This window comes from Lutjanus erythropterus, chromosome 3, assembly GCF_056507025.1.
Source record: "Lutjanus erythropterus isolate fLutEry1 chromosome 3, fLutEry1.hap2, whole genome shotgun sequence".
In the NCBI taxonomy this organism is placed as follows: Eukaryota; Metazoa; Chordata; class Actinopteri; order Lutjaniformes; family Lutjanidae; genus Lutjanus; species Lutjanus erythropterus.
Genome location: NC_139319.1, coordinates 7075892 through 7099652, shown reverse-complemented (window position 1 = coordinate 7099652; position 23761 = coordinate 7075892). Strand labels below are relative to the sequence as shown.

The 23761-nt window shown below is 39.9% G+C and overlaps 2 protein-coding genes across 5 annotated transcripts; both read right to left on the bottom strand.

Annotated features, from left to right (window-relative positions):
* Nucleotides 1-39: 39 nt before the first annotated feature.
* Nucleotides 40-4991, bottom strand: LOC146329551 (uncharacterized). Of its 3 annotated transcripts, none has more exons than XM_084714829.1 (3): nucleotides 4914-4991; nucleotides 2792-3056; nucleotides 40-1808 (listed from the first exon to the last, which is right to left on the bottom strand). In XM_084714829.1, the coding sequence occupies exons 1-3, from the start codon at nucleotides 4928-4930 to the stop codon at nucleotides 1137-1139; spliced, it is 954 nt and encodes a 317-aa protein (XP_084570955.1). In that variant the 5' UTR covers nucleotides 4931-4991; the 3' UTR covers nucleotides 40-1136. The 3 variants fall into 3 exon arrangements, with proteins under 3 accessions (XP_084570955.1, XP_084570953.1, XP_084570954.1); XM_084714827.1 differs by having other exon boundaries at nucleotides 4750-4964; XM_084714828.1 differs by lacking the exon at nucleotides 4914-4991 and adding an exon at nucleotides 4687-4887.
* Nucleotides 4992-17015: 12024 nt separating this feature from the next.
* On the bottom strand, nucleotides 17016-23522 carry atf4a (activating transcription factor 4a). 2 transcript variants are annotated; one of them, XM_084714824.1, is made up of 4 exons: nucleotides 23359-23522; nucleotides 21539-21715; nucleotides 20960-21268; nucleotides 17016-18839 (listed from the first exon to the last, which is right to left on the bottom strand). In XM_084714824.1, exons 2-4 carry the CDS (start codon nucleotides 21585-21587, stop codon nucleotides 17827-17829), a joined length of 1371 nt encoding a protein of 456 aa, XP_084570950.1. In that variant the 5' UTR covers nucleotides 21588-21715; nucleotides 23359-23522; the 3' UTR covers nucleotides 17016-17826. The 2 variants fall into 2 exon arrangements, with proteins under 2 accessions (XP_084570950.1, XP_084570951.1); XM_084714825.1 differs by having other exon boundaries at nucleotides 17016-18836.
* Between the last annotated feature and the right edge of the window lie 239 nt (nucleotides 23523-23761).

The following is a 23761-nucleotide window of genomic DNA, read 5'->3' as shown; positions in this document are numbered from 1 at the left end:
CTATTTAAGACAAAATAATCAGCCTAAAAGCTGACCTGAGCTGCAACATTTCTGTTTGTTCACAAAATTTTCTCATTAACACGTACACCTTTTTGTGTCCATTTTAATAACAGCCTGGGGCAGAATCTGGTGTGCAGAGCACTGACTGAGCACTTAGCCGGTCATTAATTAAGCCTCATAATTACAAACGCACTGTGGGACCAATTAGCAACAGTATAATGAGTGGGCATGCAGATTATGTAATTGGTTACCTAATACATAACATACTGTAATTAATAAAGGAACACAAATAGACAGTGTGGCTGTATTACATAACTCTCCTAATAAGAGTGAGACAGTTAAAAATGGAAAAATATGATTTAAGCTCTCAAAATGATAAATGACATAGAACAAAAAAAAAAAAGTCAAATATTATAGTGCTTATGGCGGTTATGGTTATGTATTATTTTCCATTTTAAATATCAATTACTTTTGGGGTGCATAAAAATGTATGATTAATGCCCACTGACGCAGATAGATATAAACAAATATTTATTTTGATCAAACCTTAATAAATCAATTGTTTCATACAAGTGTTTGTATTGTGTGTGAAAGAAGGTGAAGAGCTACATGATTTGTTTTTCCATTTTGATATATCAAATATAAAACCTTATTCTACAAAGATATTTCTATCAATTACTAAAAAAAACAACCTAATATTTAAACACAGGAACTATTTGGTCTCATTTCGTAAATATTATATTCAAAATAAATGTATAAATGTTTAAGGAATCACTTAGTTTTGATGATACAGTATCTTTTCATCCTGCTTTCACTCAGACGTAAAGGAGATGCAGTCTCCTTACAACTGACTTCACTTCAAATCACTTGAATTCTTCATTTCATTTTAGAGTTAATTTTACAGTTAATTTCCGCCAGGTTCCAATCATTTTCCAACATCTCCTGTATTCAAGGAAAACACTACACACTATTCTGACCATTTCTGCCTGTAGAATTTGCAGCAGAAAATGAAAGTGTTTTCTGTTTGTTTACATCCTTCTTCTTAATTTATAAGGCAGTGAAGAATTAATTTCTCATCTAAAATGAACTATTAGCACTTCAGCACCAGAATAGGAGTCAAATTATAGGTAACAGAATTACGTCTGAGTAATTTTGACGTGTAGTTCTTTCAGACTTTCCAGGCTGGCTTCAGGTCCATCTTCTGAGGTCACATATCCAGGATAAGTGGGGTAAAACTGGGGAGGTGCTGGTTTAGTGGTGTCCTCTCCGGTCTCCGATGATGACGGTAAAAACAGTGGTATCAGCTTGGCGTGAGCGTAGTCAATTTCAAACCCCTCAAAAATAAGCCCCGCCCCCCAGGCGCCCAACCCCTCCTCAAGAAGCCTCGACACCTCCCAGGTTGCCTCCACCAGTCCCTCATAGTCCCCTTTTTCTAGTCTGAATATATCAGAGGTCAAAGGTCGGCGTGGGACCAGCACAGTAAAGCCGGGAGAGTTGGGAAAAGGAGTGAGAAAGGCTACATGACGCTCGTCCTCCCACACACGCCACTGCTGCTCCTCCCCTCGGACGATGCGTGAAAACAAGCCCGGGTGAGCCGGATCGTCCCCAAGGAAAGTGAGGTTGGGCGGGGCATCGGGTGACGGGAGCTTGGCTCGAATCTTGGCCTGGATTTCAGTCAGGCTGGAGTCGCTCCATCTGGGAGCTGTCTTGGAGGTGCAGTACCCAGGGTCATACGCGTTGTGCTCCTCATCTCCTGCCAGGTGAGGGCGCCACTCTGCATCCAAACCATGTAAAGGGAGGACACGGATCTGTGGAATCAAAAGAAATGTGTATTTAATTAATTTGATTAACATGAACACAGGAGTGGGTCAGTCTACAGCCAGTAAATCAAAGCTTTTCCTATAAATGTTGTTGGTTGCTTGTCTTGACTATATTTCACCCCTGGTCATCTATAACACCCTGGAGTGGCTCTACAACTCTGAATTCTCACTCGCCTCTTAAAACATGTAACATGTAAGTTTACATTCATAGTAGGCTTGTGAAAAATACATAGTGCTACTGTTTGTTGTATCAGTGCGCTATTTTTAGCCAAGAGAAGGTAAATTCATCAAGCTGGCAGTAGTAGACTTGAGGGCAGACTAGTCTGTAGTTTCCCAATCTTGGAACCCTTCGGCTATCATGTGATGATGATTCATATGATGATTCATATGCATTCCCATGGGCATATAGATTCTGCATTCTGATATCTATTTATAAAGATTAGTAGTTCCTCTACATGCTGCACACTTGGTAAGCTGAACAAGGCATGTAACATTTGGTTCTGTGTATAAATGGTTACAAAAAAATGAACGCTGCAAAATAGAAAGATCTGAGACCGTAAGATTCAGGACAGCTGTGGGACGCTGAGGAAAAAAGTTCATTTCAAACCTGCAGCTAAACTTGATGCTGTTGAAAATTAGTAATTAATAACAGACTGTATAATGGTGTAAATTCAACTTCCTTGCTTTAAACATCCCTCAGCAAATGGTAAAATATATGAACATTTATGAACATTTTATTGATTGCTCACATTTGCTTTTTGCTGTCAGAAGAATGCACATTATTGTTAACAATAACACCTCCAATGAGGCTTTAAGAGCACACCTACATCTAAGACTCATGGGAGCTCTAAGCACTAATAAAATAATTGTTTTGTACCACCAGGGAAAAACTCTAGTAGTGCAACACTTTCCATGCGCTGGTTTGTACTGCAGAGCCGAGCAGTCTATCCACTGGTGAAAGAAACCCTCACCTGGGCAGGTCTGTCTCTGTGGGGTCTGCTGACCAGCGCACACCTCCGAACTGCCAGCTTGTCACACAGCAGCTCTGCTACAGCTCTCGCCCCCAACAGCCAGGATAAAAACTCCCGCTTCTCCAAGTGGAAGATGCTGCCTCCCAGGCTGCCGGGGGTGCTGCGCTCCAGGATAACGGAGCCCGGGGTCCACGGCCGGGGATGAAGGTAGGCCACCAGCCCCTCTGACTCCCAGATGACATGACGGGGAAGAATGGAGGACATTCTGTGGAGCCGAGGGAAGAGTATGAGGAAGATATAAATGATATAATGATATATATAGATATATATTTTTTTAGTCCTTACAATATCTATCACAACATTAAAAAAACAAAGACAAATGACAACTTCACTTTTTAAAATATAGAATCTGCTGCGCACACCATTTTTAGTTCATATAAAATGTGTTTCCTTTTAACTTACAGTGCTTCTGCTTTCCATCTTTAATAAAATAAAAGTAGTCAAACGTGTACTAAGCATGAGCATGAATTGTCTTTGACAATGAATGTTTGAATTATGTATGTACAATTGCAAAAAAACAAAACAAAAAACAATTAAACAGCCACTAACAGTCATTTTATGAAACAGAATAAAATAATAATAATGATAATGATTAAAAAAAAGCTATGTAATATTATGGCAGAAATCATCACAGTCTGTATCAAGACATTTTTTTCTTGTTATCACACTATTTTATCTATTGTTACATCCCTCTCACTTTAACAAAAAAAAGGCTTTTTTCTGCATGATGTGTACTTTTACTTTTGATATTTATAGTATTTTCTCTACAAACATTTCTGTACTTATAAATACAGGACTTGGAATATGTAGCTAATAGAATATTTTAGTGTGGTATTTATTTAAGCAGAGGATCTCAGCACTTCTCTCACCACTGATGGATACACACAACAGTTTTACAAGAAAGTTTTGTATTTATGGAAATGGAAAAAAAATGCTAAAAAATAATTTTAAAAATGTTTAGAAAAGCATTATAAATATGGTTATTTATGTCAAAATACAAAGATTAATCAGAAAATAGTTATATCAGTTTTAAAATTGTTTGTTTACATTCCAACAGCTGATCACACATTAGCTACATCATAATTACATGATGACGGTTAACAGTTGGGCCGGGCTCATTCTAGGAGGGAACCCCAGACCCACGAAAGATCTCGCGAGAATGATCATTTTGACCGTGATCATTCCCTAAGCTAACAAAGTGTTTTTGTTTTTTGTTTTTGTTTTTTTGTTCCTAACCCTATCCAAATCATCACCAGAGCGTCCGCACATTATTAAACATAATTAGTTTGTATAAGGTACACAATGAAGAAACATCGCGTACAAATCTCGCGACAGTTTCGCAAATCGAGGGTTCCATTCCAGACACGACCGTAGGACCGTGAGGATCTGTGGAACAGCTAGCCCAACATATGTGGAGTTAGCTAACTAGCTAGTCACAAAGACAAAACTGCTAGGTAAGTTTTCACTTGAAGTCATAATGGTTAGTTACAACTGTCTGTTAATTGGACACGACAGAGGCTTTTAGTGCTGGTAAATATGTCAAAATCAATCAAACTATTATGACTGTATAACGTATAGCTAGCGAAAGGTCTCATTGCACTGAATTACAGGCCACTGGATAAACGACATGTATGCCGATTTTGTCTGCAGATATAAGACAATCAGAAAACAGTCTCATTGATGGTGTAACTACAGTTTTTACAGTGAAAATGTATGGGACTACCACAAAACAACTGCTTTTCGAATGGGGTTTGGTTTACACGGTCCACTCGAAAGACCGCCCGGAGCACGTGTTATTTTAACGTTAATAATTCACATAAACTGAGCCGACCTACCTTCTATTAATGAACTTTGTAAACAGCATACATTAACGTTGGAAGTTGGGCTGAAACACCGACCTGTTCTCTACTTCTTTGAGCTTGAAGTAAAACGTCGCGTAATAAGCAGAAACAGCTATGAAAACAGAGACAGCGGTTCCTCTTTGCCACATCCGTTAGTGTTGAGACAATCTACACTAATATGTTTTAAACGAACTAACAGAAGAAAACACTGATACACATACTGAAAGTTTTGTTTCATGCCTCCCACTAGTCACTTGACATCAGCTTCTTCTTCCGCTATTAGATTTACTGGCGTTTGGGAAACCAGGTGCAGCATCACCACCTACTGGACTGGAGTATAAATTACAGTTCCGTGGCTGGAAAAACTAATTTCTCTATTTAAACCTGTTTTAAGTACCTATTACCTATAAATCAGAGATTCTTATTATTTTTTTTTTCAGCCAAAGACCTCTTACAAGATAGAAAATACACTGGGGACCCCCTCTTGTATGTTCCCTAGAATAATTTTACATTGCCAGTTGGTTTTTTTTACACTTATTGGTTATGTGAAAGAACAACATGAGAGAAAAGTATTGTAAAAAATAAAAACATGTTTAAAAGATATTTGCACCCTCTCAGCAGAGATAAGTAGAGTACATAGTGTAATGCATACTTAAATACAAGTAAAAGTGCAGACTTAAAAGTCTACTCATAAAAGTACAAGTATCCAAAAAACAGTAATTGGAGTATCTGTAATTAGTTACTTCTACGCCTGCGTTTAATAAACTGAAAAGTTCAAATCATTTAGAGGAACTGAACAAATCAACAAGACTTGACCTGCCCACTTACCACAGGGTCAGTATGACCTGTTGACATACACCTCCCAAAGTGCATCATAACACTCTGACAAAAAGTTACAACGTCCTCAGTGTCAAGATGCTTTTGACTGAGTGTGTTGACTCTTCAACAAGGAATGTTGATAACAGTGACATCCATGAAAGACTGTAGTTTAGGGCCTCCTGAATTAAATCGTTTTTTTTGCATTTTAAGGGAATGACACCAGAGGGCGCGCTTGAGCTGCATACAGAGAGGACTGAATTTTTGTGGTAGAGGTTCAGAAACTAATTTAACACATTTTCAGAAAACCTTTCGACTCATAAGCATTTGTCAGACACATATGCTATTTACATCAACTTGTCATCTTTTCTGTTGCAACAGAGCGTGAATTCTTCTTATCTTTGGTTCATTCTCAGAAGTGCGCTCACTTCCTCTTTCTGCGGAATGTCAACATAAAAAAACCCAGAGTACATTGGTGAACATGGTTCTCCCCTTTACACCCATTTCTCGGTTACTACGAAATGACTCACCACAGACACGCATACACACACACACACACACACACACACACACACACACACACACACACACACACACACACACACACACACACACACACACACACACACACACACACTTGTGCCTTTATGCTTGTGAGGACCAGTGGCATAATGCATTCCCTCGCTCCTGATCTAATCATTAACCATCACGACTGTGCTGAACAGCCCCTAAACTGAACCTAATGATTCTATCCTCAATCCTTACACAAGTCACTTACACTTCAACAGCACTTTGAGAAAGTAAGGACAGGACTTATGTCCTCACTTTTCAAAAAAAAAGTCACTCTATCGCTCTAAAACTCACACTGGTCCTCACAAATATAGACGTACATACACACTGATATTACTGTATGTACAAAGCAGTCAAGAGGTTTCCACTGCCCTCTGCCACTTGAACTTCCTGGTAAAGTTTGCGGTAAATAGAAGGAAGAGGTAAAGCTCTCATGCAACACAGTTACTGTATGCCTCTTTGTTAATGCAAAATAGATAGATATATTATGCAGGGGAGTCGTCACACATTGTCCCTCAAACAAATGGTAGAATACTCATATATTCTCATATATTGCAGAAAGCATCAATCAGCCATATGTTTTCTGTATAGTTGTGTTCTGTATGTATGGCAATTTTATTTAGTGCTCTTTTAAATTATATCTTAAAATATTAAGTGTAAAATGTGCCACATCTTTTGTACATTTTGGGTATTATTCAACTTTTCAAGCCAGCGATTCAGTTTAGTGTCTGCTTTTTAACAAGCCTTAAAATATTCCACATCTTTCATGCAATGTCGGTATTATTATTTTACTTTTAAAGTCAGTTTAGCTCCCAAAGACAAGAGAAGCAATGCAGTTTAGCTCCCAGCTTACACTATATTCTGCACTCTTCATCCCTTTTCCACTTTTCCAACTATTCATACTCCTTCAGTTGCTTCCTCATACAAATTAAAGCCAGCAGTTCAGTTTATGATTAACTTCTCAACAAACCTTAAAATATTCCACATCTTTCATACATTATTGTATTTATTTAACTTTCAAGGCCAGCAGTGCAGTTTAGCGTCAGCTTTTCAACGTACAACATGCACACTGCTGTTTGTTTGGAAATTGCATCCCCTAGTTTTATTTAGTGATGCGTTCTTAGAGAAACTGACAGTTCATTGACATGTTGTGGAATATATATGGGGATATGGTTTCTCATTACTTCCAATATATGTCAAAGCAAATCTTCATTCCTTTGGTTCGCACATGAAAGGCATTGAAGGTACAGTGAACAAATGTGTCGTCCCACTTTCTGGTAGTAAATCTGTCTTCCTAATCTGCAGCCCATGACCTCAGTAATGAGCTCAGCTGCTCAGAGATCCTCTGCAGAGAATATCAGCTGAAGACCAGCGCGATGATTCACTCAGCCAGAGTGGGCAGAGGGTCACAGCGGGTGAAATTCAGGAGAGGAGTCCAGAATTACCAAAATATCTTTCTCAACGTGACTTAGAAGTGCTCTTGTAGTGTTTCAACTATGTGTGTAAAGTTTCCGGTGTAAAAAATAAAAATCTGCTTAAAATCAACAGGTTAACTTTCAACAGGAATTCTTACCAATAGAAGAGCTGCATAGTCGAAGATAATCTGGTTACATCCCTATTAGGTTCATGGTCATAGTCTCACATAGCCAGACCTGTTTCATTTTAGATAGAAAAAGGATTCAGAAAATAACAAGTTTATCAGCTAGTTCTCCTGCAATACATCTTCAATTTATATTTATGGAAGAAGTATATTTTTTTTTTACACAAAAAAGCTACTTAGTTACAGCGACATAAATGTATTCAGGTGGTTAAATTACTTTTACTGCCTCACAGCTTCTTGGTTTTACGGGTGCAGAACGGAGGTGTGAAGTAGGAACATTTACTGGCAGGATGTGATGCAACAAACTGTTGTGCCATAATTCAGGCCAGATGTCAAACGAATGACGAACGAAGCCATAAACACTGACTGTAGGAGGATTTCAGATTCTCTCTTATTAATGCAACTGCTCCTGAGGTCATGAATGGGTTAAGAGATCTCTGGAGGAAGAGGCCTCTTTCCTCACTCTGTGTCACTGTAACTAACTCACATATTTACTGTGTTTAGGGTCTGTTTAATGCTTCAGCCACATGTAGTTTATGAGTGTATCTGGACCTAATGGTTTATGGTGACAAATGGCAGTAGCCGTAGTAAAGTGTCGTGTGTTCAAGCCTGCTGACGTGGATTTGCGCCTGTAGTCCTGCCTTCACCTGTTTTCCATCACAGAAAGCATATACAGAGCATGATGGAGCTTTCTCTCACACTTTCCATGTCCTGTCAGCTTTTTCACTTTTGTGGTCACCAAATATCCCCGCAGGAAAAAATTCCATCGAATCTTAAAATAGTTTTGGGCTTCACCATGGTTTGGTTGTGGTCATGAACTGATATTTAGAGGTCAATACCAACACTGATACTCAAGTTTTGAGTTTCATGAGAGTATTTATTCAGATCTGCTCATTTGCTGGGGGAACAGTAAAAGAGAGCAGCGTCCCCTGAAGAACCTTGCTGAAGTCATGTGTGGGAAAAGCCTCTGAATCATCACTTAGATCATCTTAAAACCAGGCCAGACAAATTATATTCTTGGTGGAGTATGAGTCAACCTTATAGTAAAAACAAAGGAGCTGAGGAGCGCTGCCATCCCACGGCATCTGTGAAGTGTAGTTTCAGTGCGCTTAAAACCTTCTTGTTTGTGTATCAGCTTTATTTCAGATTTGTGTAGCAGCTGCTGTCATGTTCAGGGTCGCTGTATAAAATTTTGATCGAGGAACAGCAGCACAAAAGATTTTATTGTGGTTTATTGGGCGAAACAAGACCAGGCTAGCAGCTCTGTGAGACTACACCTACACTGCAGTGCTTTTAGCTAAATGCTAACATCAGCATGCTATCAAACAGGCCGACACAGTGATAAAGCTAGCACGCTCATTTTTCGCAAGTGTAATGTTTACCATGTTCACCATATTAGTTGTGTGTGGCGGCATGCTAACATTTGTTAATTAGCGCTAGACAAAAAAGGGCTGTAATAGCCCATAGCTGTTTAGGCTAGTTGTAAAGCGAGTGTCAAATTTAAATTTTGATTTTGATGACTAAATGAAAAGTCTTGGAATCACCAAACTTACATTATAATTCATCTGGGGAACATGAATGTCTGCACACAATTTTGCAACCATCTATCTGCTAGTTGCGATATTTTCATCTGGCGCCACACTGCAAAGATGCCAAAGGAATTATTTTTAAAAACAAAAATTAGCACGTTTGATGTGCTGTTAATGAACCATGTATATGAGAGAAAATGATTCACCACCAACACCAGTACCAGTGGTTCCCACCAGTGGGCTGTGAAGGCCCTGCAGGTGGGTTTCAATTTTACAAGTTTGAAATTACTATAGATTATTTGTAATTCATTTTTAAAAAGTAATCAGAACTAATAAAACAAAGCCGTGGGATTTAAATTATGTATTATTCTTCATTTTTCTGACCTACTTTAACAGGTGTTACACCATATTTGGTGACCTGTCACATTAACACCAGAATGTATCTTATATCTTGTCATCGATACAATTCGTCTAGCGGGCTGATTAAAGGTTTAGGTGGGTCGCAGAAGATTTTCAGATTTCAAGTTTGGCTGTGGCAGTTTGGAATGGCTGATTTACACCATTCAGAAGTTATTGGCAAAAATGTGAAGTTGTTTTAGCAGGACAGCCGTGTCCTCATGCAGGTTAAAGGATATCTAATAAATACTTGTACTTTCTCTTAATAAGCATATTCTGAGATGTTTTCACCACAACAGAGGACATTTTTTACCGTAGACTGTGGTGAACGGCGTCCAATTTCTACAGGACAACCGATCCAAAATCATCAGCTTTAAGTTATCTACTGTTTTTCATGTATTTTTCAGGGGAAATTTCTGAAAACAAAAGTGAATGGTTTGTTAAAAGGTCCAGGACTTTCCTGTGTTTTTGTGTTGAGTAATGTCAAGGTTGTTCATGAAATGTAAATTTACAGTGTGTGTGTGTGGGGTGGGGGGAGCAAAAACTTGGAACCAGTTGATCTGTTTGTGGTCAACTGTTTGCAGTACAAGATAAATCCAGTTTGTTCATGGTGGATTTTCCATTCATAAATAAAAATCAATTCAACAGGTGACATAATGTGTCATATCCACAGATGTTCGTACAAGAGTATTCATCACGTGTTGTACATGTTATAGTTAAAATCTGCCAGGAATAGACGTGCAAACCGCCCGAGGTCAGAATTTTAGAATGTGTCAGATTGTGTTGCTATCACTGTCTTACAGTAGACAAACTATGAATAGCCCTACAGCCTTACTAGGTTTCACCCCCTTGGCTTGGTGAGCTAAATGCCATCAAGACATGTAATGTAATTTGAAATATAGTCGAGGATAGCTTCGACAGCCTGCAGCAGTTCAGGCTGTACAAGGCTACAATTCAGTTTGTACCCTTGCAAAACCGGTTGTACTTGCTTTGGCTCCCAGCAACACGTCTACACACACAACGTTTATCAGAAGGAAAAGAAATTAGAGCAGGGCTTAATGCCGCACACTTAGCTACCGTTTTATTAGGTACTCCTCACTCTAGCTAGGCTAATGCACTCTAGTACATTTACTCTGCAGTAACGTTTAATGTGGTTATATTTTATCAACTCAGGCAAGAAAAACTATTACATCTGTCAGTATTGTAATTCAACAGCACCACAAACTACAGCCTCCAAAATGAGCATAGAGTTAGGCCAAATCAACACCTCCAGACTCAACAAAAAACTGAACATACCAACATTCATGAAGACAAGATTTATTGCAGGGCTCTTCACTGGACAGCATTAGTTTTAACTCAGTGTATTATATAGTAAGAGATTGGATAACTTTGCTCTGATGGAAGTTATCAGCTCATATGTGTACATTAAATAAAGCGAAAGCCAAAAGACGCTTAGCTTATCTTAGAATAATGACAAAATCAGCCAACCCACACCCCTAAACCTGACAGTTGTTTTTATACTTCAGTTTTGTGCAGGATGACTATCAGTGGGCTTGCAGATTGCACACACATATAGAGAAAATGAATGCAACATCACCATCCTGGAATAAAAAAAAGGCATTTGTGATGCCGCTGAGGGGTAGCAGGGTCCCATTTTGGGGTTAATGAAATTAACCCAAACAAGGGGTCCAAAAAAAGGCTAACAAAACTGACAGGGAGTAGGCCAAAATTCTTAAACCCCAAAAAACAAACAAACAAAAAAAAATAGGCAAAGTTGAAAATCCAGGAAAACCAACACAGAAAATGCTAGAAAGCTAGGTCACAGAGGAACAAAGACAATCTGTCAGAGTGGGAATATATACACAGGGATGCCTAAGGGGATAATCAGGGGCAGGTGTGTAAGTGGCAGCAGGTGTGGTAGATGAAAGGCGGGAAAACTCAGGAAACTGCAACAACACAAGCGGTTAGAATGTCAAAATAAAACAGGAAATAACAACAAAATCCAGAACGACACACATACAAGCCAGCCAACTAATTAGCAATATATTATATATAAAAATCTACTAAACCATTTATTAATTGTCTTTATATTTTGCTGATATATATTACCTCATTATTTTTTCATAAGGATTCATATTGATGTGTATTTTCACACATAATTTAAAAAAAGACTCATGATTTACAAAATATTATCATATATGTATTATTAATTTTATATCTGTTTTTTAAATACCACAGTTATCATAAATACAGTATTCCATGAGCTGTGACACTCTTAATACACTTCATACTAACAGTAATGTAAGAGCAGAGATAAAAAGATTTCATGGTCTGCAGCTTTGTAACAATAGCACGTTTTAGCACACGAGATCCTTTCTGAGATTTTCATGCGTCAATCCATGAATGAACTGTTTTGCCCTTTTAAAAATATGTGTGCAAAACAAAAAACAAGCATCACACTGAATCAGAAGTGTAAATTTAGTGATTCATGTATCACTCCCTCTGGCCTTTTCTAAATACAGAAGCCTCCACTTTGAAATCTTCCGCCAACAAAGCAGCCTCTTGTGCGTCGTACGTAGAATGAGGCTTTAGTTCTGAGCAGTTCAGTCATGAAAAACCCATCAAGACACGCGGCCGCGCACAAGCATGCACAGACACCGTCTAACACGCCACCACAGTCAATGTGAGTAAGTGAACTGAATGAAACCGCCGTGATCCTGATTAGTACAGACCGCAGAATGTGACAAGACAAGAATATTCAGTGGTGCTTTGCTGGGAGCCACCACACCCATGATCTCCTCTCATGATCTGATCTGTGGTTGAAAAAAAGTTTTGTTCCATCAGTCAACTGTCTGAAGTACAGAATATCACTTTATTTCACCCTGCACTTTTCAAAATAATCCTCACTTTTGTAAAAAAAAATCAAAAACTTCTCAATCTCTTTTTGGGGTCTGTGTGTGACGTATGTTTGAGGTTCCTCTTACAGTAACCAGACCCCACATGCACATAAACCTCAGCTTTAGCCTGGATTGTTAAGGTCACGTCTCATGTGAGGATGAAACTTATCTCTAAAGCACGTTCTGCTCCCCTCTTAGATACACATAAACACAACTGGGTTATTTTACCTTCAAAAATGAGATCATACTGTTTAGATTTTTAGATATCTTTAGATAGAGGCAGTCGGAGGAAGAATTTCTGAAGTTCAGAATTTAAGAAGTGGTAAAAACAGCATTTCAAGTTGTATGCTAAAAAAAAACTTTCATCACAGATAATATGAAGTCTCATATGATGACAGTAAAAAATAAATCTATCTACTAGAGATGGAAATGTGCCAAACTGTTCTTTTACGACCACTGAAAGAAGGTCATCTGGCCTGTGTTACACGAGCCTCGACTCCCACATCATCAGGCTCAGGAAGAGCTTCTTCCCTGAGGCTGTGACCCTGCTATTGCATTGTGTCAGTACTTTTCATATTTGTGCTGCTCATCTTGTACTTATTTATACTGCACATACAACCAACTGTACAGATTCTGTCTGCAATGTACATATACATTCATACATACATGATAATCTGCATATATACTGCTCTACACTGTCAGTATCACTGCACACAATGTAAGAAGTAGAAACAAAGCTGATTCTAAAGAAGACACGAGAGATTCTACTGCAGAAAGAAAGTAGTTCCTGCATGAAACTGCTCACAACAAGGTTTGTGGATTATCTCGAGCAACCTTGTCATGATTGTTGGAAAGAGACAGTGGTTTTGAATTTTTCAAACGTATGTTTTTCGCACCACAAGACGAGTGCTATTTAGTCCCATTATACTGGAGAGAAGGCGGACATCGCTACAGCTGAAAACTCCCCGACTCTCCAAGTCACACCAAAAAAATCTACACAAATAAAAAGAAGGGGGGGAAATATGCATTTTTGAGTTTGAAAACTGTCCCTTTAAAGTGATACTAACACATACAGATTGTGCCATTTGATATTTTTCTAGTTCATTCAATACACATCATGTCAATGGGATATTCCTGAAATAATTCTTATGCATTTTATGCATTTATTTTTTATCAGATGCCATACTTTTCAACGTTTTAGTGGCATTTCACTGTGCTGAACTGCCAGCTTGGTCAAATACAGTGCATTGACTTCATCCCACCACTGACTGTATGGGTTGTAGCTGCTGCAGTAGCGGTGTTAGTCACATGTTGCATTAAACTGAAGAACGCTTGCAGTGATTGGCTGTTGCAAAACCATACAAATGGTCATTTTTCTAGACCGGTGCACTAGTGGAAGTTTCAATACTGCTTGGTCTGGGTTATTCTGATCGATACCTTAAACATCCATACAGGTTGCAAAGCATTCATATTCCATTTTGACACGTCCGAGAACGAGCACAGGTGTAATCAGTAACATTAATAATGGCAGTTACTAATGAGCATAAATACTCACTTGAGTCACAAATTCATACGACATACTAATTCTTCGCAGGTTTGCAGTACATCCACATTACAGAACTGCCAAAAAAGTATACTTTAAAGAGTCAGTATGAATATGAACAGGTTTTTTTTGAGTGTGCAGCATGTAGTGTGAATTGGGATACAGTCAGCTACTGTTTACTGGCTTCCTGGAACTCTTAAATGAAATGGAGGCAGTTCATATTATTAGTCACACCTCCGCTTTTCCTGCTATACAACAAAAATGTTTGCCGGGGAAAAAGGTCAGAGCTGACTAATAAGAGTAAATCCAACACTGAGAAGTGTGTGGCCCTTTAATATTATTAATTAATAGATTGTTTAGTCAATGCATCATCCAGATATATGTACACATAGGCTACTTCTTCAGACAAGTATGTAAGGAATAAAATAACCAATGAGGAAAAACAACATGGTGTATTTATATGTAATGATAATGTACTGAATGTTTTTAAAGGGATAGTTCACCCAAAAATTAAAGTTCAGTCCATTTCAACTCTCAAGTTGATTGAAGGTCAGGTAACATAAACATAACAAAGATGCAAAAGATGTAACAGGGCGTAAAAGACATAAGATATAAAAAAAAGGTAAAAAGATGTAAAAGATGTAACAAGACGTAAAACATAAAAAGATGTAAACAATGTAACAAGACGTAACAAGACATGAGATGTAAAAAAAAAATAATAAGACAAGAAACAACGTAAAAGACAACAAGAGAAAAAAACGTAACAAAAACATAAAAGACAAAATAATGTAACAAGATGCAAAAGATGCAATAAGACGAAAAAGATGTAAAAAGAAAAATGATGTAAAAGGCTTAAGAACAGGTAACAGACAGACAGGGCTGCTTTTTACTTTTATACTTTGAGTACATGTCAGAGTCTGCACTTTTTACACAAGTATCTGTACTTCTGCTTGAGTACAGAATGTGTGTACTTTTTTGACACATCTGGACATCCCTAATTTACATGCAGTCAATCAACAATTATTTCACATTCAGATATTAATCTTCAGAAGAACTCATTTGTAGACAACATATTAAAGTCATAATAAAGCAGCCTGTATTATCTGTTTCCCTCTGCCTAACAGCTCGATCACTCCTCTTATCTTTGTCTTCTCAGGAGGGCAAGGCCTCACTACTGTGGAATCTGTCAGGGAGGAGTGTGTGTCTGCGTGTGTGCTTCAGTGGTTTTACTGCCAAGACTAAATTTACACAGCTGCCTGACAGTAGTCCTCACATTGAGCCGACTCTGCAACACACACAAGTTAGGATCACTTTCTGGGATACTACACTGATTTATTCCAGTCCCATTATCTGTAATCATAACCAAACCCTCACCTAGACGTTATCACAATTAAGACAGAAATTAAGATAGTAATTATGGTTAACAGCAATACAGGCTGAAATCAACTGCTTTGATGTCCAAAATATGTCTCCAAATGTGACCACACACACACACACACACACACATCTGTGGCACTCCAAGCTTTGAAGCAAATTGTGCAGTGACATCTGTGGTTTGATCCCCCACCTCCCTCCACCCCCGTGTCTTTGAATGGTGTGAGACTCGAGAGTGCAGTCTGGTTTCGCAATTACAAGGCCCTTCCCATAAAACATTTGCCCAGGTGTTTCTCGCTTTCTTCCTCCTAGTTTCTCGTTTCCTGATCGAAAGCTGCAGATTTAGCTCCAGGGCAGCGACATGGGACTTCACTTCAGCTTTTTACAGCTGAAAGTTGACCAGTTTGAACTGGTCTGCCTGATAAAGTTAGAGGAAGTGGTACACACGCTAACACAAACGCTCAGTGATCTAGTTTGTGGATTTTTAGCGAGACTGACAATAACAAATAAGATACATAACAGCTTTGAATCACTCAACATGTAAATATTGGTGGCTGCTGCCTTGTCTTGTTGCAGAATTTAAAATATTTTCTAACTACCTGGTATGTTGTTCACACCCTTGTCTTTGTGCCAGTAATCCATCTTTATTTCACCACTGTTCAACCACTTTGACACATCAAACAAAACCTGGTAATAAACACTGTATGACTCATGCAGGGATCATGTAAATATGAGGATGGTACAACTCTTGAAAAGCACCGTCAAACCAGTATGAGACTTCCCCAAACCTCGTCTCCATGACACACTTCATGTTTCCGTTCTTACAGCCAAGTTTAGTTTGTGTACATACTGTTTATGACTGCCTGTTAACATTTAATTTAAGCTTGACTTCCAACAATAAATCTTAACTGTTTCTACTTTGACCATATTTGAGATTATAGGTTTTATTCCTGATGTTCTACTGTAAGCAAATCAGCATTATAATAACCCACTAATAATGTAAACAATCTTTTGTTGTCAATAGACCTTTTTCACAGCAGCCTTTTTAGCATGAAACTGTAAACAGGTGTTACTAATGATACTAAATACAGTTCTGAACTGGAAAGACTAAATGGAACTGGACCTTAATTAGTATCATTGGAAACACCTGTGTTTACCCTTTTACATATATCAATACATCTTCTGTGAAAAAGTTATATAAATTTATTTATTCTTTACACCTTCATCTTTCTTTGTTAGGAACTTTTTATTATTTAAACTCATTCATCTTAAATAATATACTTAATATATTTCACCTTTGGTTCTGTGTAACCGTGACAAGAATTCTTCTCAAACATTTTATAGTCTATTATTCAAAGAAATTAGGGCAACAATTTCTTTTCAAAATAACAAAAGCTGTAATTTTTTTGGTAACTGTAAATTAACAGCATAAGTACTGAATGAAAAACGAATCGTAATTGCAATATGTTTACCATACTGCACAGTTCTAAAGTAGTTTATAGTGCACTCATAACTAAACATTCTTGAGTAATGGTAATTAAAAAATCCACTTTCATTACTGCTTTTCTGCCATCAGTAAAGCACACGACACACGCCACTTGAGCACTGATAGATATTTATTAGAAAAAGAAAAGCTTTTTTACAAGCCAAACAGCTGCGCTAAAAGAGTCTGAACTACTTCAGAAATAAGTAGGTTTTATCCAGCATTAAATAACAAAACACAATTGTATATAATTGTATATACACAAGAAAAAAAAATGTCGACAGTGTAACATCGAGAATTCATAAATATGTTGAGGCCCCTTTCTGGACTTGAAGCTGTTAAGAGGAAGATCAAAATGGGGGTGACAGTGGGTTAAAGAGGAGTGGGTAACAACAAGGTAGAAGTGGTATCTCACTTTACTGACACAGGACTTCACTGAAGCTTAGCTGGGGGGGTGTGGTCGGTCTGGACATTAATTCTGGGAGTGTGAGGGAATCTCTTGTCAAAGGGTTACAAGACTACAATACCAGGAGCTATGGTGACTCATGATTTGCATGCCTAGTCTACAAATACACAACCTGCCTGTTTGTACAAGTAGTCTACTGCTAGTAAGACAGGAAGTATATTCTGGGGCTCTAACAGGGGACTGAGAGACAAGCATGTACAGATGCTTCACCTGACTACCTCCCAGCCCCCTGCTCTACACTAATAAGCTCAACTTCCATAAGCTTTTCATTTCTCATCCAGCCATTCCCTCTTTTCTGTTCAGTCGCGAGTTTCATACATCCGCCCTCACATGCCATTCTTTAATCTCTTTAACACATACTTCTAATACTGAAGTGTACTTTTTTTTTTTTTAAATGGCATGTGAGTATTGGAGCAGAAACAACGCTGTCACTACTCTGCAACAGCAGACAATCTGGTCACTAAGCCACTGAGCTGGTCTTTCCTCGGCGGTGCTTCCGAACTTCCTCCATCAGGTCTTTTAGGTACTGAATTTCTCGGCTGATGGACTCAGCCTTCTCCGTCAATTCCTGGTTCCTCTTCTCTAGGCCTTGTAGCTCTGTGCCGAGGAGCTCCTGCTCCACCCTCTTCTTCTGTCTGTAGCGAGTAGCTGCTGTCTTGTTCTGTTCCATCTTCTTCAGTTTCTTCTCCACGACCTTGGGAGCGCCGGACGCCGATTTGACCCTGGATGTCTTGGCCGAGGGGGAGGAGGCAGAGGTGGGCTCTGGTTTGGAGTAGGGTTTGGTCCTGGAGGATCCAGCTGTCGGAGAGGGGGTGGGAGGAGGGGAGGGGAGGCGGGGAGGTGAGCCAGCGACGGACTCAATGCCGGAGTCGTTGTCACTGTAGCTGGATGGAGGAGACATTTTAACGGACTGGTCGGGGAGAGACACCACGGAGGGCTCATCCTTGTTGGTGAGCACCACCACAATGTGGCCAGAGGTGGGAAGAGAGAGCACAATGGGGTTGCTGGTCTGAAGGCTTCCGCTGGGATCTGGAATGATGGTGGCTGTGAGGGAGGTGGCAGTTTTCTCTGCATCCAGGACATCCACTTCACTCCCCAGCTCTAATGTGTAGGCTGGAGAGGGGGGAGACGAAGAGGGAGCCGGGGAGGGAGGCTCAGACTTCATGACAATCTCCTGATCAGGAGCCACCTCTGTCTTCTTGGCCTCAGCTGGCCCGGGGAGGGGGAGGTCCAGGGGGAGAGCGGGGATGTTGGGCAGCGACAGACCCAGCTCCAGGTTGTCGTGTGGGATGGGGATGGATGTGTCAAATGAATCTAGATCCAGATCCATGTGGGAGTCGAGGGAGGCCAGGAGATCCTCGGGGGAGCTGGGAGACTCATCAGAGGAGCAGGAGCCAATGAGGGACTCCAGGTCGAATTCACTCAGGTCGATTTTTTCTGACATCCAGTCCATGCCAGCAAAAGCATCATCTGCTGACAGAGAGAAGTATTCATTAATATTTGATCAAAACAATGATGAAGTAGATAAGTGATACAAATCACTTCAGGCACTTTAAAGGTCCTCTAAGGTGATTGGGTATTCAGGGTTTCCATGGACTCCAGTGATCTGAAACTTAGGCCCTAGAGTGTCTTAAAAATGAAGTTAATATTTTTGTAAAGTTGCATTATCTAAAATAAATGTTTTTAAAGGTGTTAGGGGAAAAGCTTTATTAATCACACAGCTACAACAAAACAAAACTAAAATGGAACCAATAAGCATTTATGCAAACCGTGCAGCCTGGTCAAAATTTATCAGAGCACACCCAGCTTGTGTCTTGTGATGTGGTGCATGAGCTAACAGTGTCTTCTCGTGAGCAAAATAATAGCACTTTTAAACCTTTTAAGTAGAAATGCTTTAGATTCTTTCATGTAATTCAAGGCAAATGTGAGTTCAGCCACATCTGGCTTAAGAACGGCGCATTTACTGCTTCACTGAGGCCTGCTGAAAACAACAAATTTGAAGGTGGATGCACAGTAAAATAGTCTGGCTGTACAGGCAAATAGTCAAATTAGGAAATTTGGTTTTAAGGCATTAGAGTTACATGGGACAGAAGACAAACATCAAACCTCCATAAAAAGCCACCAGCAAATGCCTGCCATTACACAACAGTGTTCTGTGTATTGGGAGTATCAACAATGTCGGGTCCCATAGTGACCTAATCTGCACTGACAACATAAACTCCTGCAACTCCAGTATGCAACGACCTGGCAGCATTTGGATCTACTGCAACATTAAAAGTGGATGTGCTCTGGATTTTACACACTGTAGCGAAACATCAGTCATGAAAAATCATATAATTTTTACTTTTCTGCCAGCAAGTTTGGGACATATGTCTCAAGGGGACAGTTCACCCAAAACAACAAAACATTTTCAGTTCTGAAGACATCAGCTGTAGAGATGCCTGCCTTCTCTTTAATATAATGGGACATAATGGCACTCTGCTTGTGGTGCTCAAACCACCAACAAAATACATCTGTGAAGTTCTTTCCAAAAATCATACACAGCTATTCAAGATAATCCATAGCCCTTTCTTGTGAGCAGATTTCTGAAGGAGCTAGCTGATAATGACAAAACTCTGCAACTCACACCAAAAATAAAATGTTTATGGATAAATAGCACTGCAAACCAGGGGGGAAATATGCATTTTTGATTTTGGGGTGAACTGTCCCTTTAAATAGCCTTTATAATGGTCTTAAATTTATCTTGTAGAAACCCATGTTTTCAGTGAATACAGACACAAAATAATACAAGCGCTGGAATTTGTTTCACATCACATGTGAGTCTTGATACTCATTTATTGTATGACCTTAAGTGCAAGTTAACGTTTGACTGCCACACTGTATTGTTATGATTTGATGACGCATATTAAGACCTCAGATTGTAAACAAGGGACCTTGAGCTTAACAGATGCCAAGAACCACAATGAGCTTCACACCAGGCCTTGGGGATATTGCAACAAAGGGATACACGTCATTGTGAAATTACGCACTTAACAAAACCAGTTTGAGGCAGTCTCAACTACACCCTTCAGAGCCACACCTGCCATCTCCTAACCAATGGCTGTTCTCCACTGCCCACCACACCTACCAATTACTCACTCATGTCTTTAATTTTGGTGTTTGACAATGCGTGCCATCTTGCAAAAGATATTTCCACCATTCTTCATTTTCGACTCGATCAAATGTGTAGTAATGTAGTAACATTTTTAAAAGGGGACAATGTGACTTAGTGCAGCCTGATTTTAACATCTAGGTCATGTTGCCTGCAGGCCAACCATTAGTGCTTTACCACCACCCATGTAAAATATTTATGCCTTGCCTGAAAGCAATTAACATTCCCAGCTTTGCCTCTAAGAACAGTGGTGGAAACATTTTGGCCCTCAAGTTCTTTTTCCACAAAAGAACTCACTGACACTAAAAATGTGCGTCTGGAGTCACAAGATTTTACTTTGTACATGAGCAACACTTAAGCTACTGATTTTACTTCATTCTCAAGTAGTTTCTGTTCACCTCAGCTGACTGATCTTAAATATTAAATTTCAATTCAGTCTCACCTTTACCATCGTCTGCTCCAACTTGGGTGTCGAGCAGCTCGCTGGCACCCAGCCAGGGGAGGGACAGTGAGTCCACTCCAGCCTTGGTTCCCAGGAACAAGGACGTGGGAGGGGAGGGAGGTGGGGAGGCAGAAGAGAGAGGGGAGGACGACAAGGTCTGGTAGGGAGACAGGGAAGATGCGTAGGAGGAGAAAGAGAGGGGGGGCGAAGCTGGCGCCTTCCCCTCTAGAGAGGAGGAGGGAGAAAGAGCTTCTTCTTCATCTTGGTCCAGAAGGGGCCCCATGGGGTCAGCCATCAGAAACGAGTGCCCTGTGGACAAGAACTTCCTCATCAGATATCTAATTTTCTGCACAAAATACTTACTTAACATAGGTTAGTTTGAATTTATATCCCAGTGAAGCCATCTAGCCATCTCATATCGTACTAAAATAATCTGATTTAAAAAAAAACAAAAACGTTGGAAAGTTAAACAAAAGTCCAGGATTTGCCACACTATCGAGCCTGTCTATAATGGGTGCTCTGTGGGCTGTACAATAATGTTTGCTGTGCTTTGTGAACATTTTTCATCATAATACTAACCGAAGTACAGGGCCTCCACGTCCTCCAAGGCGAGCTGGGAGAGTGTCATGGCTGCTGCTGGTCAGTGATAGCCGTGAACGGGTGAATAACAACAAAGAGTCTGGTGACGTGAGGAAGTCGAGCGGTTCGGTACTGCTGTCGACGGCAGCAAAGCTGAGGGTGGTTGCCGAGAGAGACCTGTGTAAAGGACAAAAAGAGATGCGAGCCATGTTATGGAGAGAAAGTGATGACTGTATACAGTTTGAATGTTGACTGAAGAGGTGAAATATGGGCAGGAACATTTTGAGAGTTTTCACTAAGCTAATGAATGTCCATCACAAAGGGAATCAAGTCTGAACAGCCATGTTTTATCCTTCAGAAAAAGGTGTAGGGACAAAACAAACATATTGAAATACTATTACAAAATCATGCCACATGACTGGTAACACTTTTAACCCTTTGAAAACAGACCCCCATGTAATTCCGTTTAAATCTATTAAATGTAAAACTCCACAATAGCTAGAACATTAACTCTTTTTCAAGCAGAAAACTAAGGCTTCCATCTTGCCATCATGGTGTACGCTCATTGTGATGTCACTGCATTACATAAAAATGGAAACCAGGAAGGTGCACAGAGATTATGTGTGTCTGCTCAGCCAACAAAATTATCTGTTCCTGTATTAGGATAAAAGACCAGCAGTCGGCTTTGTTTATACCAGAAGTTATGTTAAATCGTGCAAATGTTTTATTTTAATCTAATATTCACCGACACTGCAATTATTGCAGCTTCAAAGCACGATCAAAGTTTTGGGTGTTTATTCAGCAAAACACCATTTCAACTTTGTCTTTTTTTATTGCATTATGTAACACTTCAGGTTAAACAGATTTGAGGGGTACAAATATGAGTATTACTCATTTGCAAATACTCCAAGAAATTACACTGCAATAATAAAAACCACCATTGTAAAATGGGGGGGGGGGGGTTAAATGGGCCAGCCCCATCTGTATATCTATAAACACCACAGAGGATGCACTTCCTGGAAAAAGTACACATATTGTAACTGTGACAACCCTAACGCAAACACTGCAACTGTCAATCCATCCTTCTTCTAAGCCTGTGCTTTGGGGTCATTAGGGGTGCTAATGTCTCGCACGTGGGGGGAGGGGATGCTAATTTTGGCTAATCCGTTCCACTGAAGTGTGAAAGCGATGGGTTGATGGGAAACGGTCCGCCCTCCACCGGGAGATAATATTTCCTAATTTGGTCATGCTTTTGCCGGTAACCCCGCCCTCCTCAGCGAGTCACCACGGAGATGTGGGAGGGGAACCGCCATTTTCACAACAGAGCCATCTGTGCGAGGGCTGAGTGAAAAGGACAGTGCGCGCCATTTTGGACACGCCACGTTGTCAGTGTTAAATACACACAAACACTACCAAATATTGAAAAATACTCAACAGCCTTGTTGTCATTGTAAAATATATAGCTTTTAATGACGGGCTTGAAAAATTTTCACCGGGTTCACCGAGTCAACCGTCAACATGCCTCCTTAATGCCAACACAACACACACTGTCTCGCCGGCTGGTTATTAAAAGTGACAGTCTGTAATCTGACACTATGCCCAGCTGCGAACCAGGAAATCTGTCTACACACAACGGGATACACTTGCTATTTTACCAGTAGTTCTATTAAGTAGTGATGAACAACAATCCGGCCGTTTAACCGAAATCAACAAGTCTGTTAACTTTATCAACACTAGACAGTGGAGTTGACATTTGCGATTGTTGAAGTCACACATACTCAGGGTGGTGAAATTGTCCCAAAAACATAAATAATACTTACGCCATTTTGCCAGAAATAGCCAGTGCAGTTAGCCGTTGCACTGCCGGGTTTTTGCCGCTGCAAGGATAGCCGCACGCCTTCACACTGCCATTTTAGCGCGGGAGAGCTTCCACGGAGAGTCGATAATCACTTGTACTGTTGTGGAAATGAAGAACGGGCGGAGGGAGTCACTGGCGAATATAAAGACCGAAGCACCGCCGACTGCATTCCTCCGCTGTGTCGCTCCGCAGGGGCGTTCCGCGGGGCCGTTTGTTTTCATCGTATTAACAGCACGGGTGAGAGGAGTTCCGTATCAAAAAAATGAATTCGGAAGCAATAACGAGCAAAGCTCCTTCCAGCTGGGCAGTATTTGCAAACGCCGCTGCGATTGCTCCACTCGAGTCCCGCTTTCGATTGGCTAGAT

Excerpts from the sequence above, each read along its gene's own strand:
- LOC146329551 (XM_084714827.1), bottom strand. The coding sequence starts at position 4,841 with ATGTGGCAAAGAGGAACCGCTGTCTCTGTTTTCATAGCTGTTTCTGCT. Across the intron at positions 3,057-4,749 it reads CTCAAAGAAGTAGAGAACAG|AATGTCCTCCATTCTTCCCC; the intron begins GTCGGTGTTTCA and ends TCGGCTCCACAG. Across the intron at positions 1,809-2,791 it reads ACAGAGACAGACCTGCCCAG|ATCCGTGTCCTCCCTTTACA; the intron begins GTGAGGGTTTCT and ends TTGATTCCACAG.
- atf4a (XM_084714824.1), bottom strand. The coding sequence starts at position 21,587 with ATGACACTCTCCCAGCTCGCCTTGGAGGACGTGGAGGCCCTGTACTTC. Across the intron at positions 21,269-21,538 it reads CGTGGAGGCCCTGTACTTCG|GGCACTCGTTTCTGATGGCT; the intron begins GTTAGTATTATG and ends TCTTGTCCACAG. Across the intron at positions 18,840-20,959 it reads TGGAGCAGACGATGGTAAAG|CAGATGATGCTTTTGCTGGC; the intron begins GTGAGACTGAAT and ends TCTCTCTGTCAG.